Source organism: Monodelphis domestica, chromosome 8 (assembly GCF_027887165.1).
Source record: "Monodelphis domestica isolate mMonDom1 chromosome 8, mMonDom1.pri, whole genome shotgun sequence".
NCBI lineage: Eukaryota > Metazoa > Chordata > Mammalia > Didelphimorphia > Didelphidae > Monodelphis > Monodelphis domestica.
The window spans coordinates 169,131,504-169,148,599 of record NC_077234.1 but is presented as its reverse complement, the minus strand read 5'-3'; the positions used below and the strand labels follow the sequence as shown (position 1 = coordinate 169,148,599).

The 17,096-nt window shown below is 33.3% G+C and overlaps 1 protein-coding gene across 3 annotated transcripts in view; it reads right to left on the bottom strand.

Annotated features, from left to right (window-relative positions):
- Positions 1 to 3,625: 3,625 nt before the first annotated feature.
- The window catches only part of TPP2 (tripeptidyl peptidase 2), a 90,378-nt gene continuing 76,907 nt past the window's right edge, over positions 3,626 to 17,096 (bottom strand). For 2 of the 3 annotated variants that reach the window (XM_001365769.4, XM_001365824.4), the window contains 6 exons: positions 15,594 to 15,745; positions 15,184 to 15,280; positions 13,956 to 14,086; positions 11,595 to 11,805; positions 7,480 to 7,599; positions 3,626 to 4,550 (listed from right to left, as the gene is read on the bottom strand). In XM_001365769.4, coding sequence (XP_001365806.3) covers positions 4,461 to 4,550; positions 7,480 to 7,599; positions 11,595 to 11,805; positions 13,956 to 14,086; positions 15,184 to 15,280; positions 15,594 to 15,745 — 801 coding nt within the window. In that variant the 3' untranslated portion in view covers positions 3,626 to 4,460. Of the gene's footprint in view, positions 4,551 to 7,479; positions 7,600 to 11,594; positions 11,806 to 13,944; positions 14,087 to 15,183; positions 15,281 to 15,593; positions 15,746 to 17,096 lie in introns of those variants that run through there. The other variant, XM_016424940.2, reaches the window with a different exon arrangement.

Here is a 17,096-nt window from a genome sequence, read left to right as displayed (position 1 = left end):
AATGGCAGTTGCAAAGCGACAGGAGGTGAAGAGGCAGCAAATAATTATAGGTTTAATACTCTGACTATGAAGCACTGCCAGAAAGGACTGGTTTGTCCAAGATTGTTTTGGATTAGTATCCACTATTCAGCTTTTTTCCTCAGTAGATAAAAATTGCTCTGAGAAGAAAATAGTCACCATTCATACACTTACCATTTTGGATATTTAGTTACTCATAATCTATATATATATATATTTTTACTTTTATAAAACCCTCATCTTCCATCTTAGAGTCAATACTATGTATTGGTTCCAAGGCAGAAGAGTGGTAAGGGCCAGGCAATGTGGGTCAAGTGACTTGCCCAGGGTCACTGGGCTGGGAAGTTTCTGAGGACATATTTGAACCCAGGATCTCCCGTCTCTAGGCCTGGCTCTCAAACCACTGAGCCACCCAGCTGCCCCCTCATAACCTATTCTTAATTCAGTTGTCTTCCAGATTTCACACCAACCTCCTTGGGCTACAGCTAACTGAAGATGCCCTAACCTGAGATACATTTTCTTTGCTAAAAGTAGCATCTGTAAGATGCTTTTTTGGAAATAATAAGCTACTAGGTGTTATTTATAATAGTATCTAACTGCCACTTATTCCCAGTTAAAATCAGAAGAATGAAGAATATTAAGAGAAAGGGTTAGAAAGAATCAATGAACAGACACTATTCATAGGAATATCAGGAATCATTATCCCATGTTTGCAAGAATTCTTTTTATTGGAAGCAAGCAATAATGTGCAAATAAGCATCACAAATGGGACGTTATTCAAAGGGATATTTGGAGCTCTCCCACTACCCCCCCCAACCCCCATGGAGGAATACTAATAATTTATTGGAACAGAATGAGAACTATAGGTCACATGCAAAACTATATACTAGGCTCAGAGGGTCTTTAGGATGTTTTTGGCTTTAAAGGGGTAATAAATGTACAAATAAATGTAATTTAGAATGCATAACAGGAACATAAAGGCTCTGTCATGTAGTTTCTAGAATGTTTTTTTGTTTAGAGGTCTTAACCCAAATTCAGTTTCTCAAGATTTTTGGACACTAAACTGTTTTTACTATATAGTTACACAGTGAACTGAATAAAAAGAACAATAAGCTATATAATATCACTTAAGATTGTAGGGTGAGGTTGTAAACAGCTTAAAACCCAAACCTTCCAGGTTTGAGAATGTTTAGTGTATTAGTGATGGTAAAATTATTTTTAGGTAGGATTTGAAACTATTGCATTCTTGACCTAATTTTTATTATTCTTTAATACTGACATTTAATATTTTTATAATGTATGCCACTGAGAAGCCACTTTGGGTTTAGTAAAAGCTGACCCCATAGTCAATCTTTGAGGAAGTTAATTATTCTATAAAATATATTGGTATGGACTATTGCTTCTCAGGTATTTAGTTCAATCTCAAATTAATTATGCCAGCTTACTTAATTCATCCCAAACATTAGGCACTTATTGTGTGCAAGATATTGTGTTCACTTGTTTCTGGGGAAACAAACAAGACCACCTCTAACTCTACTCTTCATGGACCTTATCCAGGCCAGGTGGTACCAGAAAGCTACATTTTCATCCTGATGGCAGGCTCTACAGTCCAGTGTAGTTTCTAGAGTGCCACCATTCTACACCAACATGCATTCAACACACTTCCAAGCTAAGTTTGATGATAAATGGCAATATTGTATTTACTCAAAATTGTACTTTATGGTAATCTTACCAGTCTAAAAAATTGCCTACTTTCCCTGTTCTCCCTACTCCCAAATTTGAAAATTAAAATGTTCTTGTAATCTTTATTCTTCAAACCTTATTACTGAAGGGAAAGGACTTTTGGATTATTGGAAGCTAGTAAGCATAGAAACCAAGCAGAGACCTAAGAGAGGTGGCTCTAATGGTAAAGTCTGTTTTCTTTGAGGATTTTATTTGTGCAAGCATATCTACACTGTGCTAAGAGTGTTACATAAAAATCCTCATTATTTACGGCTCCTCAATTTGCAATTCCCTAAGTCCCTTTGTTGTGCCAGCTGGAACAGATAAATCTCCTTTGCTTTTGTTACCAAGAAACTGGGAAGAGGTGCCAGGGGGTCTTACCGTTCAGTATAGCTTATGTCCTGCTGAGTCTCTGGCACTTGTCAGAGTTCAGTTCTCATTTTCATCTTATACCATACCTCTCTCACATTAGTCATTTTGCACAAGTGATGACTTCATCATCACCTCTTGCCTGGACTTTTGGTTTATGTATTCTTTCCTCTTTGATCCTGCTTCTGAAAATGCACGCTGGACCATGCCATTCCCCTGTGCTAGAAGCTTCAGTGATTCCCCATTGTCTTTAAAGTACAAATTCCTTTTTGGCATTTAAAGTTCTTCACGCAACATAGTTCATCCTATCTTTCTAGTTTGATTCCACATTACCCTCTTCTGCTCTAAAGAGGCTAAATTGGCTTACTTCCTGTTGAACACATCTTGCTATTATTTCATTTCCCATGACATTGCTTTTTATAACTTTCACAATATAACTCAAGATATATCTTTACAAACTGATTTCATCTTACTCTCTGCTGAGCCAAACTCATTCTATTGCTGCTCCTCTTTTTTTTTATCATTCATGCCACCACTCCAGCCCAGAATGGCCCATCTTCCTAATTTCTGACAATCACATAATTAGTGGTGGCACCAATGATAGCCTATTTAATGTTTATGATGTTATTACATCAATCTCATATCAAAATTATATTTAAAATCTAATCCTAAGCACAGAAAAAAAGAATTCGGAAAATTGCCAGGAATCACTGAGCCAATGAAGTGGGAGGTTATGTTTAGAAGATGTTTAGGGATACCTCTACTTGATGTCATTGAAGCTAAATTTTACTATTTTTACTTTTCATGCTGGATTCAAAGGGGTGGATGGAGGGAAATAAGTAGAACAAGTACCAAGATTAGTAATGGCATTTAAAAAATGTGAGTACTTCCCATGGGTCCTGCCTACAATCATGGGATCTCAGGAAAGACATCAGAAACTATCCTTTAGGGCCATGGGTAAGAGTGAAGAGAGGTGCTTGTCTATCTTCAAAGTTTTTTGATTCTAGAATTCACATATTCAGAAGACCAACTAATTACTCAATGGTTTGCCGACCAGATAATTTTAAAGGTACTATTATAAAGTAATAGAAGAGTTGTGTGGTTAAATATGGAAGTCTTTATCATGATTCCTTGTGTTTTGAGGGCAAAGAGAAAGAAAATTTTAATGTGTGGTCAACTATAGAGTTGAATAGTACAGTTAGAACTTAAAATATATGAAAATACAATCATCTTATAACAGATTTAGAGTTAGAAGGGGACCTGAAGATCATCTAGTCCAATTCTCTCATTTTACAAATGAGAAAACTGAGACTCACAAAGATTAAGAGTTTTATCCATGGGAACACAGTTGGTAGGTGGCACAGGAAGAGTTTCAGTAATTTCAATCCTACAAAGAACATTTCAACATAAAATATTGCACTAATGAAATCTTCCCATGGGATTTAATGTATATTTCTTGTTAAGTGCTACCTGCTTTTCAAAATTTTATTTATGAAAAATTAAGACCAACTTGAAGTAGCTTCAATATTCATTTTTATTAATTATAAAAAAATTTCCTTAAGGTATCAGAGTGCATATGGTGTACTTTGATCTTCAATTTTGCACATTTATTCTCAAGTGTTTTACATTATTTCAACTTTAATAAACATACCATATGTATAGCTTTACAATACCTGATAAAGAGTTAGCTGTCTGGCACTTATACATGTATCAGTTCGTCCTGATACTCTGAACTTCACGTGTATATTTTAAAAAATGATTTGCCTGAAATAAGTCCAAGATGAAGATTTATAGGAGGAGGTATGCTCCATCAAATGACATACACTAGTTGTAACAGTTTTTCATTTGATTCCTTAATTGAAATGTAAACGTTTGCCAACAACAAAAAATGAATGAGGTTCCATTACTTTAGTCTAATAAATAATTTTAGCTACACCTAATGTAGCTTATTTTAAGGCCTTCATACAATTGAAAAAAAATTAAAGTCAAGCATTTTAAAACCCTGTCCATTTATAAAATAAAAATAGAAATTTTACAGGTTTGCAGTTCAAATTAACAGTTAAAAACCTAATATGCATGCAATAAGCTGCAACCCAACTGAAAATCCTTGGTGCTGGCAGTAAAGACACATCCCATTGCCAGCAATGTGATGCACTAAGAAAACTTCTTGATGTCAGGGGTCTGAGTTTACATGTATTAAGCCACACACCAGTGAATTTTCTGATAAATACACATCATTTTAATAGTGGATGAACATGCATCAGAATAAAAATGTCACAAATTTGTTGTATAATCTGGTCACTATAAAACATCTTTTTTTTTTTTAATAATTTCAAGTCTTAGTTGATATTTCAGAATACACAATAATCAGGAGGATACATGATGGGGAGCCAGTTTTCAGTAAAAGATGCACAATGGGTCCATCCAAGTAACTTCATCAACTAAAATGAAAAACATTAATATATTGTTATAGTAGAAAAAGAAATTACTTTGAACCACCTAAGCCTCATTAAATTCTGTAATAAACATTTTACAGTGGGAAATAATTCACAATACAGAGAATGATTTTATTAGCAGAACAAATTAAAAAGAAATAATTTTTCATTGTGCTTAAAACACATTTAAAATTTTAGGCCCTCTCTAAAATAACAGTTGATTTCAGGTATACTAAATCTGCTTCTTAGGTGCCAACATAATGTCAAAGCAGAGTTGAAATAAGGTAAAAGAATTTGCATTTAAGATACTCAGAACTAAGCAGGTCAAGCTATTTTATGACTAATCTTTAATTAAATTCAGACAAGTAAAACGGACTCAAATCATTTATATTCTTTTCTGCCCCTACTTGTCTTTTTGGAAGAGGTAGTGAGCACGGATTTTTAGTTTCAAAGTAAAAAATCCTCTTGGAAAACTTCAGCCTTGTTTTGGCTAAATTAAAAGAGACTTTTTCAGAATTTCAGTAAAGATAGATCAATGAGGTTAAAGTGTGATACAGCAGTCTGACTGGTCAGTTGTAGAACACAAGGAGAGTGATGGGAGTTGGTAATGTGTGATCCAAAGATAAAGGGGATCGAGTTTCTCTGTCTTCTGTACTTTGACTAGTTCCTTATAATAGCAAACTAATATGTGGGGTTTTGCTATACTAAGCTTATAAAAATGAGTAATTAATTGATTGTATAGGCTAGGTTGTTTCCATTCTAGAGCTCTTAATCTCAAGAATATATATAGTACTTTACTGATTTATCTCCTCTGTTCTCTGTGGTTTATATAACTATCTCTTCCACATTCTTAAATTAATTTTCTATATTCTCTATAAACTGGTTTTGCCTCCAAACTCTATTCTGCCTTCCCATTTTTCCTAAGCTCCTGTTTTATTCATAGGGGGAAAAATCAGAGATCAATGAAAAGATGAAAATTTCAAATAATCAATTAAAGTACAAAACTGTCTAGTAGCCCATACTTGAAGAGATCAGTGGTCAGAGAATATGACCAAACAGTTCTGAAAAGAATTACAAAGTATTTGCCAACACATGAAAGAATGGAGAATTGCAAATACAAATAACCTGGAGTTTTCACCTCACACTCGCACTATGCAAATTGGCAAAGATGCCAAAAAAAAAAATGACAATAGTCAATGTTGGAGGGGTTATGAAATGAGAGGCATATTATAGTGTAATAGTATTCTGTTAGAGCTGTGGCCTGACAAAATTTACAACCATTTTGGAAAGCAATTTGAGATTATAAAATAAAGTGACTAAAAATATCTTTATTTTTTGAACCAAGGACTCTATTACTGATCTTATACTCTCAAAGGAGCTATTAATAAGAAAATTCCATATATATTAAAAACATTTAGAGCAGCACTTTTTGTGATAGCAAAGAAATGGAAACAAAGTAGATGACCATCTGAATGGCTAAACAAATTGTGGTACATGACTGTAATGGAACATTAAGGTACTGTAAGAAATATATATAATATAAATACAGAGAAGCACGGAAAGATCTACATTAATATAAATGAAAAGAACAATCATACACAAAAACTAAAAGTGAAATGAACACATATCAAGAATTATTCAAATGAAGAGATAGGAAAAGACACCTCTAACCCACTCTTTGAGGTAGGAGGTCTGTAGATTTTTAACATTCTTTTGATTTTCAAAGTATTAATCAGCTGTGGTAAATTTTTCTCCCTCTTCTTTTTCCTTTTAAAAAAATACTACTTGTTACACAAGATAGTTCCCTGGGAGGAGGGAGGATGCTAGAAATAACTATGATGATGGAAAATGGAAGACATCAACAAAAATACTTTTTTTTTCCTTTAATGATTCCTCAGTGTAATTTCTCTACAGGGAAAATCATGGAGGGCAGTTGCTACTATGCATCACCATAAATTACCCCCATGAAGTCTTTTTAGATTATGGAATAGTATAACAAATGGATCATTAGTTTGCCAAATATGGCAAATTAATAGCATTTCTCTTATGTTCTTATGGATAAGAAAAACCTACTTCTTAAATCTACTATGAATTTAAAATCTAAATTCCTGCCATTATTATTTATAATGTCCATACTTTAAGATGTATTACAAACATATATAATTTTTTATGTAAAGACATAATTACTAATCACTTTTAGATAATGTTTTGGTTTTTTAGAGAACTGAAATCTTTTGTATAAAAGGATGGCTACATAGTCCTTATAGTGAGGGAGATTAATAGCTCTATTATGAAATGTCATATATTCTCTCATTTTCTTGAATTGGGCTTCCTTTCACATTATTAGTGGTCACAGATTATTTATTACACATATACCTACAAAATTACAATACTCGCTGTGTTTATGTATTTGCCATAACCTCATATTCAAATACCACCATAAACTAAGAAAACCATCTTATATATTTTAACTGCAACAACAACAAAAAAAGTATCATGACAGTGTTTTCCACTACCACTAAAGAACTAATGTCAAGTATGAACCTTTCAAGTTTAAACTGTTTTCAGTTAATACCCACTTAAAAAAAATTTCATTATATTCTACTGATAAAAAAGTACTTTAATACTAAGGTAACAAAACAACCAATATCTTAAAATTACAAAAAAGTCAATACTACTTCTATAGCAAATGCTAAACATTTTTCCTTGAATCTGATTTTTAAGTCTTTTTAAATTTGAAAAAAAAAATCTCTTAGGATTCATGATTAATTTAGTTTTTATACTACATTTTGCCTGTAATATAACTGAATGTGACAAGTTGTTTAAATATTAAAAAATTTAATTCATAGAAAATTACTACTTCAACAAAGATTTTAGCCGACTTTCCTAATAAGTATGTACTAATGACAGATTATTATTTTTTATGATTACTTACTTGGATACAATTCTTCCAATTTTCTTTTGTTGGCTTTTCTTCCACAAGTTTGGTTGCAAATTTGAGGCTTCTCCCATACATTTTATTTACCAATGCATGTTTATATGCAAATGTCAAAACCTACAATAGGTAAATAAATACAATTTAAATTAAAATTTATGCACTTCTGACACTACAAATAGAATATTAAAAATCATCTTGACTTAAGCCTCAATTAGATAAATACTTTATTCAAAGACCAGGCAAATCTAAGCATTCAATGAAACTATAACATTCAACAAAATCATCTATAACTGTTCATAAATCAATGGAAAATATTCCTCCCCATCCTGGGATCCTCTGCCAGTGAGAAAAAGGGACAAATTTCTGATGTGGCTGGGCGGATTCATGCTCTCAAGACACTGAGAGGGCTCCCTTGAGTTACTACTAAATCAGTTCTCTATGTAGTTCCTTGCCTCTTCAGGGACCATTTGGTTAGGCTCTACCTTAATCACAGCTGGCTGTTTCCTAGCTGTCAACTGTGCTTTGCTGGAATTCTTTTTGTCCTAATAGTTTCCCTTAAACAAACAGTACAAAATGATTCTAATTCCATTGTCTCTCATATCTGCCTCCTTTTCTTCACTCACATATCAACTACTCTGTAATTCAGTCCTTTACTAACTCAGCTAGATGATTACTATGGTCTCCTAATTGGGTTCAAACCTTTTCTCCCCTTTCCAATCTATCTTCTACATATGCCAAAGTGATTTTTCAGAAGCTCAGGTGTGATTATATCACTTTCTAGTTCAATATAGTCCAATAACTCCTTGGAGATGAAATATAAATGACTTTTTGGCATTTAAAGCTCTTCCCAATCTAGTTTCAGTCTACTTTTCAAGGTGTATTACACAGGACTCTTTTTCATGTAGACAGAAATATGGTCCAGACAAACTGGCCTTCTTGCAGGGCATGTCTTAAATGGGACACTCTACTTTGGAATGTACTCCCTTTCAAGAGACCTCTTCTCTCAGAAGTTCTAGACTCCTTCAAGATTCACTTCAAATACTACTTTCTATTTGAGGACTTTTCCTGGTTGCCACTAGCCACTGAATGCTCGCTTGCCAAAAATATCAGTTTTGTATGCACATGCTTCTTCTCTTGCTAAAGAGATCTGCCTTAACAAAAAAGAGTGGATATAGGGAATTAAGCTATAGGATACATTTTGAATACTGACAACTAAATGGGAAACATGCCAATTGAGAGAAAATGATAAATAGTGTGTAGTATAGTATAGCACAGTTATAAGACTATATCATTGAGAGTAATGAGACCTAGGATCTAATCTTGCTTCTGCCACTCATTATGTTATATTTTGAAAAACAATTCACTCTATATCTATTTCCTAATCTGTAAATGAAGGCATTACAGTTCTTTCTAGCTCTAACATCCTATGACTATATGAGAAATACTCACAGATTTCCTTAACCTAGGATAGAGTCTTATTCATAACTTTAACCCAATCAATTAATAAGCATTTATGAAGCATTTGCCAAGTGCTAGAAATACAAAGAAAAAGTGTAAAACAGGGCCTGCTGTCAAGGAACTTTTATTACTAGGGAGGTAACAAATACAGTGCAGTCATGAAGTAGTCTGGGAGAGAAGACTTCAACCTTTTTCCTCAGAGCAAGGAGTGCCAAGGGTGCATGTCTGCCTCTATGATAAACTAGGTCTTGGCCAATTGAGTGACCACAGGAAAGCCACTCACTCTTTCTAAAACTCAGGTCTGCCATCTAAAGAATATCTGTGCTTATTAATAAGCTCACTAGTTTATGGAAGAGAGGAACTTGGACTTAACCTGCCAGAAGGAAGAGAGAAGCAGATTCACTATAAGAAGAATTCCTCTGAATCCCCTGAAGTCCTTGAACTTGTTATAATAGCCATGGCAACTAGAAAGTCAGGACATCTTCACAACTGACCTCAAAAGGTCAGGCAGGGAAGCCTGACCCTGCCAGACTTTGGGGAAAATGGGTTCAGTTACTTCTAGGGACCTCCTGCTCCCTCTTTTCCCAATACCTCATTCCTCAATTCAATTGCCCTACCTTCATTTGTTCCCTTAGAATAAACAGCTGTTCATGAGAGCAAGTGAGTAGCTTCATAGTATCTAAGAAAGGAAGGAGACTTTGAAGATTGGGGGGAGGGAAGTTACATTTCTCTCCTCAGAGAGTGAGAAGCTGATTGTATCATAATCGTTTCAACCAAGTCTCTGAGGGAACAGAAGTTTGTGATCTTGAAGGCATCCAGAGTGGGGTTTGCCAGGGAGAAGAGAGAGGGAAAATCAATCCATCCCCTTTCTCTTTCTACTTGACTCCATTTCACCTCTATCTCACTCTAGTCCTGATTCAGTAGGAGGAGACTTCATTCCCTCTCTCGCCTTCCCTTATATTACAGTTATTATGGAGAAAATGTTATAAACCTCACAGGTGTGAAGCAAATATGAATTAGTATAAATAAGATTTAACTGTGCTACAAAGATAAAAGCCAACAATTAAAAATATTCAAATGAAGGTTCAAAGAACCATTCCTTCCTTAATTCTATTTTTACAACTAAAATATTTAACAGAAAAAAAGGTGGGAAAAATAGGAAAGAATTGCAACTTTTGAACAAATAATGCCAAGGAAGTCAATATTCTTTTTTTTTTTAACCCTTACCTTCCATCTTAGAATCATTACTATGTATTGGTTCCAACATAGAAGAGAGGTAAGGGCTAGGCAATAGGGGTTAAATGACTTGTCCAGGGTCACACAACTAGGAAGTGTCTGAGGTCACATTTGAACCTAGCACCTCCTGTTCTCTAGGGTTGGCTCTCAATCCACTGAACTACCCAGCTGCCCCCAACAGTCTTAAAACTCTAAAAGGTACTGAAAATTGAAAATAAATTCATATGGTTAGGAAAATATTAAATATTTAATTCTGCATCAAAAATGAAATTCTATTCTCATTGTATATATTTATTCATTGAGGAAGACTGGTATTGGTTACTGGTAGTAGTGATAAGGAGAATATACAGGCATCAAAGAGTAAATATTTTTATCCATAAGAAGTTAGAAAGGGGGCAGCTGGGTAGCTCAGTGGATTGTGAGCCAGGCTTACGGGGGATGGGGGTTCCTGGGTTCCAATCTAGCTTCAGACACTTCCTAGCTCGGACAAGTCACTTGACCCCCATTGCCTAGCCTTTACCACTCTTCTACCTTGGAGCCAATACAAAGTATTGACTCCAAGATGGAAGGTAAGAGTTTAAAAAAAAAAAGTAAGGAAATATTTTTAGTACATTGTATTTTCTAGTAATCTTGATTTTAAAATTTTAATTTAAAAAAATTCTTATTTCTTTAGTTTAAAGACAATTCAGACCCTTAAGAATAACCAGCAAAAAAGCAAATTAAATGAAAGCTTTTCTTAGTATTCTCATCAAGTATAATATAGTAAAGAAAAGTGAGTGATCTCATTGTTCTAAAATAAAATTCTTGCCTAACCCTATGAGTTTTAAATGGTTATAGTACAAACGATAAAATGGTAGAAGGAAAATGCCATCTTCCTAAAATGGGAACTAGTTTTTATGAACCTCAAACTCCTAACTATAGAATATCTTTAAAACAAACATATTCCCATGTTATGGGAAGTAAATTGAAAGTTAGGGATTAGGAACAGGAATGAGATTCTGAAGTCTATATAACATGCATCAAATCTATTCAACTATTTCCCAAGATGTCTGTAGTTTCTGTCTGTACTAATATTTGCTTATGTTCAAAAAATATACAAATACAAATAGCCTCAAAGTGGTTTTTATTGTTAATATAATTACAGAACTTCCATTCCTTGGACTGAGGGAGTACCAGAAAACTTTTCTAAAGAGAATATAGAATTGTCTCTTGATGAGGAATTAAAGCCATTCAAAAAAAAATTTTTAGCAGATTTAATACTTTAGCTTCTGGTGTTAGTTTAGCCATGCAGTAGTTCCAGCAATAAAAGGGATTGAACAGAAAGATTATTAAGAAAATATACTTTTGGAAGGTGGGCAGAAATAATGAAGTACTCAGCACTGAAATGAAAACAAAAATGCAAACTACTGAAAAACTACCTTAGTGTCAAAAAGGTCAGTCCATTTTGTGGTTTCCCAGAAAGTTTCTGTCAGAGAATCTAAATAGCTCTCTCGATCTTCCTCCTTCCCGTCTGTGTCACTTGATGAAATAGCCCCATCTTGAGCTTGCAACTGAAGAAGGTGATCAGCCAATGCACATCCTTTTCGACAGATGGCATCTACTAATGTAGATTTTTGTTTGTCCATGTCACTGTAAAGCAGAGAGGGAAAAAAATTCTAACAGTGAAATTTCCTTAATGTTGTTTAAATCTAAAATCTAACATATTTTCTGCATGTCACAATTATTATGGACAATTAAACCTTTAAAATGTAAGAATTTTTTTTTATTAAACAAAAACCAAGTAAGCTATTATTATATTGACTGCTCGTATATACCCTAGGTGCCTTCTTATTGGGAAACCTTGACACTTAGTCACTACCCTCTGCTCCTTTCATTAGAGGGTAGAAGTCAGGAGATCTTCTTTTCCACTGCACTGCTTTGGGAAACTTCTGACTTTGTCTACCATGCCCCAGTGTCAAGAACTGTTCCCTCTTTTCCCTGTTCCCATTTTTCAGTTTCCGTTAGTGGGCTGTCTTCCTCTATTAGATGAAAAGCTCAAGGGATATTCCTTTTTCATATTTGCATCCCTAGTGCACAGTGCCTGGCACAAAGTACATATTTAGTAAATGTTTACTGATTTCTACGTGGTACATAAGTTAATGTCTATCTTTTTATTTAGTTGAGTAAGGCAGAAATTAAAAAAAAAAAAAAAGAGCCTGAAAAACAGAGCTAAAATTAACTATCCAGGTATCATATAGTTCTAAAATTTTAATATCTATCTACTCATTTTTTAAACAGGGACAAAAATAAAAAGGCAAGAGTGCAAAAGACATTAAATATGGTAATATTGCTATTCATTCTATTAAGACAACTGAGATTAACTAAACAATTACTTGTTATGATCACATAGCAAAACACCATAATGACTGATGAAACAAATTTAAATATAATCTAAAGCCCCAAACGCAAACTTCATTTCACTATTATTTAGCTAGGTAATGTCACACTGACACAGAAAGAAAAGCTGATTTTTAAAAATAATTTCAAATGTGGTACATCTAATATGTAAATTTTGGCACATGGATGATTATTTTAAAAATATAAGCAAGTAGAGAATTCACTTAATTGAAAAAGTTGCTAAAAATCATAACTAATATTGCCCTTCTTCTACCAAAATTACATTAAAGCCAATGTGCAACAAAATCATCACAGAATCAGAGCTGAAAGGGATGGTAGGTCATTTAGTACAATAAATCTCATGAATAGAGATGAAGAAATTAAGGTTCAGAAAGATTCAATTACGGATCACATAGTTTGAAAGTAATCAGTTTTGCCATCTCTAGGAAAAACTCAATACCTATTATTTAAGTCCAAATATTCATTGTTCCTTTTTTTATTAGCCAAACTAACTCCATAATTCTGCTGAATATTAAGAGCCATATTTCAGGAAGAACACCAATTACAGCACATTCAAGATGATGGCTATGATGGTGAAAGGATGGGGACTCAAAGGAGTACAGAGAAGGGGGTCTCAGGCTATGTAAGAATCAATTAAAAGAACTGTAAATACCCAGCTTAGAGAAGAAAATGTTCTATCAAGGACATAAGAATTGTCTTTAAATAGGGAAAAACCATTGCATGATAGAATTAAGAATTGTTCTGCTTGATTCCAGAGAAGCAATAGGTAGGGATGCTGAGGTGAAGCAAATTTAGGCTTAAAACAAAGAAAAAACATTAACTATGTTCTCCAGAGTAGAATGAAGTGCCTCGGGAGAGGTGATTTCCCAACAATGGAAGACTTCTAGCAGAGACTGGGTGAATACTACTCAGGGAATCTGTGAAAGGGAATCCTTTCTTCCAATCTAAGATTCTGCTAAAACTGTCGCATACAGTTACACTGAATTCTTTGTTCAAATAAGATATGCTTTACTATTTCAGTTTGGTTAATATAACCATCCAGGAATGGATTAAATTTTTATGTTTTTTGGGCAAGCAACAACTGAAATCCCAAAATGACAAATAGTGCTTTAATGCTATTCCATTCATGTTAGTGTACTTGAAAGTATATTTATACTCTAATATACTATTTTTTTACACAATATTGACCAGTTCATAAATAACAATTAAAAACCCACTTCCATATTATCATTTTTTATATTATAAATCACCCTCAAAAACAGAGAATGCAGTTACAAAAATCTATTGTAATTTTTTCATTTTCTATAGCCTTAAAAAGCATTAATCCCTATTTTAAGTGATTAAAAATGAGATGCAAGAAAGAGTATTTACTGGTCAGGTACTTTTTTATAGTAGCAGCATCAGGCCTGGGATCAGTCTTCATTGCAATATAAACCGCGAGAGCCGTTTGGTCTATGTGAGAGAGAACAGCATTTGCAGCTTCAACAATTTCATTAAGTCTTTTCATGCGTTCCTAAGTTTAGGGGGAAAAAAAAAGTAAGGAATTTAAAGGTAAAATTTCATGCATCCATACACTAAAACATGTTTATTTACATGTGAATGCTTTTTTTTTTTCCTGGTGGCTCACCTACTTAACAGATGCAACACACAAATGCACAATTCAAACTATGTGTTTACACATAAGGATGGACCCTGGAGGATGTCCTCTAATGTCATCCAAAGTATTTCTATAATCTTTTGCTTTTAGAAAACTTTGGCTTTCACATGTCTTTATTTTTAAAGTTAATGCTTCCTTTTACCTTGTTTACATCCAGAACCTGATAGGACCAGGGAAAGCATGAGTTATATAGTTGGCCAGGGGAAGCAAGTTAAACCTTTATTCATATAGCAAATTTATCTTAAAAACAAAACACAACAATAATTTCTCTTTGAGGAGGTAGTGAGATTGAAAGGAATTATGAGAGAATTAGCAAAATAACAACACTCACAAAATGTAATCACTGGATATAGAGCTTGAATATATTTTGCAGGTCATCTATTCCATCCCCTCATTTTACACATAAGGAACTGAAGATGAAAATTTTAAATTATTTTAGCTTTACTCTATCCTATTCAAACAGGTCATTTAGAATAACTATTTGATAAAGTGAGATAAATGTTCCTGCCAACTCTTAAAAGAGAAATAAGGCAGCAATAATTACTATCTATATGTCTATGATTCCTTCTTAATTTCAGATGTCTGTTTCCTTCTACTGTAAATCTAATGGATTCCTCCATAAAAATCGCCTTCTATATCCCCTCCAAACTTGCAGAGTTTTAGCTGGCTAGGGCTAATTTAATTTTTAGATAATAAGCAGACTTTTATCTGCTGTGAGAACCTGTGCGATTTGGTCCAATTGAAACATTTCTAGAACTAAGTTCAAGCATTTTAAAATCATGACGTAGATAGCAAAAAAAAAAATTACCAATCTGTTATTAAATGCTACCACTAGACAAATACCATCTTCACTCATTCATTGCTCCTCCCAGGTTACTGCAAGTCGAATCACAAAAATAAGAACAACTAAAATTTAAATAAAGGACTCATTTATAACATAAATAACTTATAACCTTTTCAGAATCCAGTTGATGAAGTCGTGCAACATACAAAGGAAGGTGATTAGGGAAGGTTTCTCTCAATTCATTATAAATATCATTAGTATCCAACCTGGAAACAAAAGAAATAGTTATCATTTCATTTCCTTTAAAAACAGAAATGTTTAACATGGTAACTTTTCTGACTTAGGAGGTAATCACAATGAAAAAGTGGGTCATTTAGAAACGTAGTTCCTAAGCTAGTATTTATGTTGTGCTTAGACAAAGAAAAGAGTTAGAAATATATTAAAATGCCTCTGTTGCAAATCAAAATTGTAAAAAGATAAATTCTAGAATAAGCTATAAAAGTTGTGTCCAAATCTCATAATTAATTTTCTAGTAATTTTCAGTTTTAAAAGCAACATTGAAAACAAAAACCAACATACTTTGTCATCCACTGTATTTTAAGATCTCTCAATGCTTCAGCAAACTCTTCCTTGATATCCTTTTCTTTTTCTGAATCCTTTTCTTTGTCTTTACTGCCATTCTTTGTCTTTGTTGGTGCAGGTATTAAGTAGTAATGAACAGGGATTATATCCTGTGTATGTGGGGGGAAAAATATATCAGTTTCTTGGATCAAATTAGATAAATTATTATCTTTGAAAAAATAATATCCTGATGATGATTTGGCATATGAAATACATGTATAATTTCATATTTTAGTGTGTTGCTGAAGTGGGCTATCCAAGTATTCCAGAAATCAGGAATGAAGCTTTAAAATCCAATGTGCATTGACTTAAATCCCCCCCCCCCCCCAATTCTAAATGAAAAGTAGGGAAACTGCCATAATATGCTGCAAGCATTTTCCTCAAGACATTTCTTCAAATAATCATGCTCTACTAATGTGGTTAGAGGCAGATTCAAACAAGAGAATCTATAATGTAAAATGTAAAAAAAGGGTAAGGGATCAAAACTCTACATTTTATACCTGCCAATGGGAAAAAGACATTTGAAAACAAGTAACAAATAGCCCCAGCTTTTTGCCAGGCTGAACTTAAGGTGGAATTCTAAATATATTTAGAATAGGGTTTTTTTTTTAATTTCTTGTATGATTTAATTCTAACTGTTAGTTATGTCCCCCCCTCAATTCTAAGTAACAGTTATCAAGTGAATGACCCCAAAGGTACTTCCATTATTCTAGCTACTATAGCAGATATATACCCTTAAGTCTTGAAAAGTCAGCATTATAAATTCACCAGAAAATAAAATTGCATACTACCATTATGAAATGACTGCTAAGATGCATTTTTGGACTATAATATCGGATGTTCCTAATGCAAACAGAAATAGTTAAATATTTCTTAGTTTATATACAACACAGATAGTATTTTTACTGTATTACAAATTTTATTCTTATGTCAATCTAAATTCTTGAAATTCAAAAATCTTCAGCTAAAATGTAACTAAAATATGTTTTACTAGTCTAAGAAAAGCAATGTAAGGGTAAGCAATAGTATACTGTTGTAAGTAAAAGTTTGCTTAAAAAAATGTGACTTACATGCAAAGTATTTAAGATAGGATTACAAGTGAAGGGGGGGAAAGGTCATCTAGATATAAAGTCCATAGCAGCATATCCATTGTAATACTTTTCACAATTAACTAATATTTGATGGCCTTGATGCAAAGCACTGTATCACCCCACCCACCCCCAAAATCTAATGCAATAATAGAACCCAAAGTATTTCTTTTCATGTTAATAATATTCCTAAACAACATATAACCTATGAATATATAAAAGAACCTTAATATATGAAAACATAAAATTGTTCACTTGTTTATGATGCTTGACTATTTTATTGGATGTATTGTGCTTGTGGTGGTAAATTGGGGGATTAAATGATACATATAGGAAATTCTATATGAAAATGTAAATATAAGATCATCAAGGT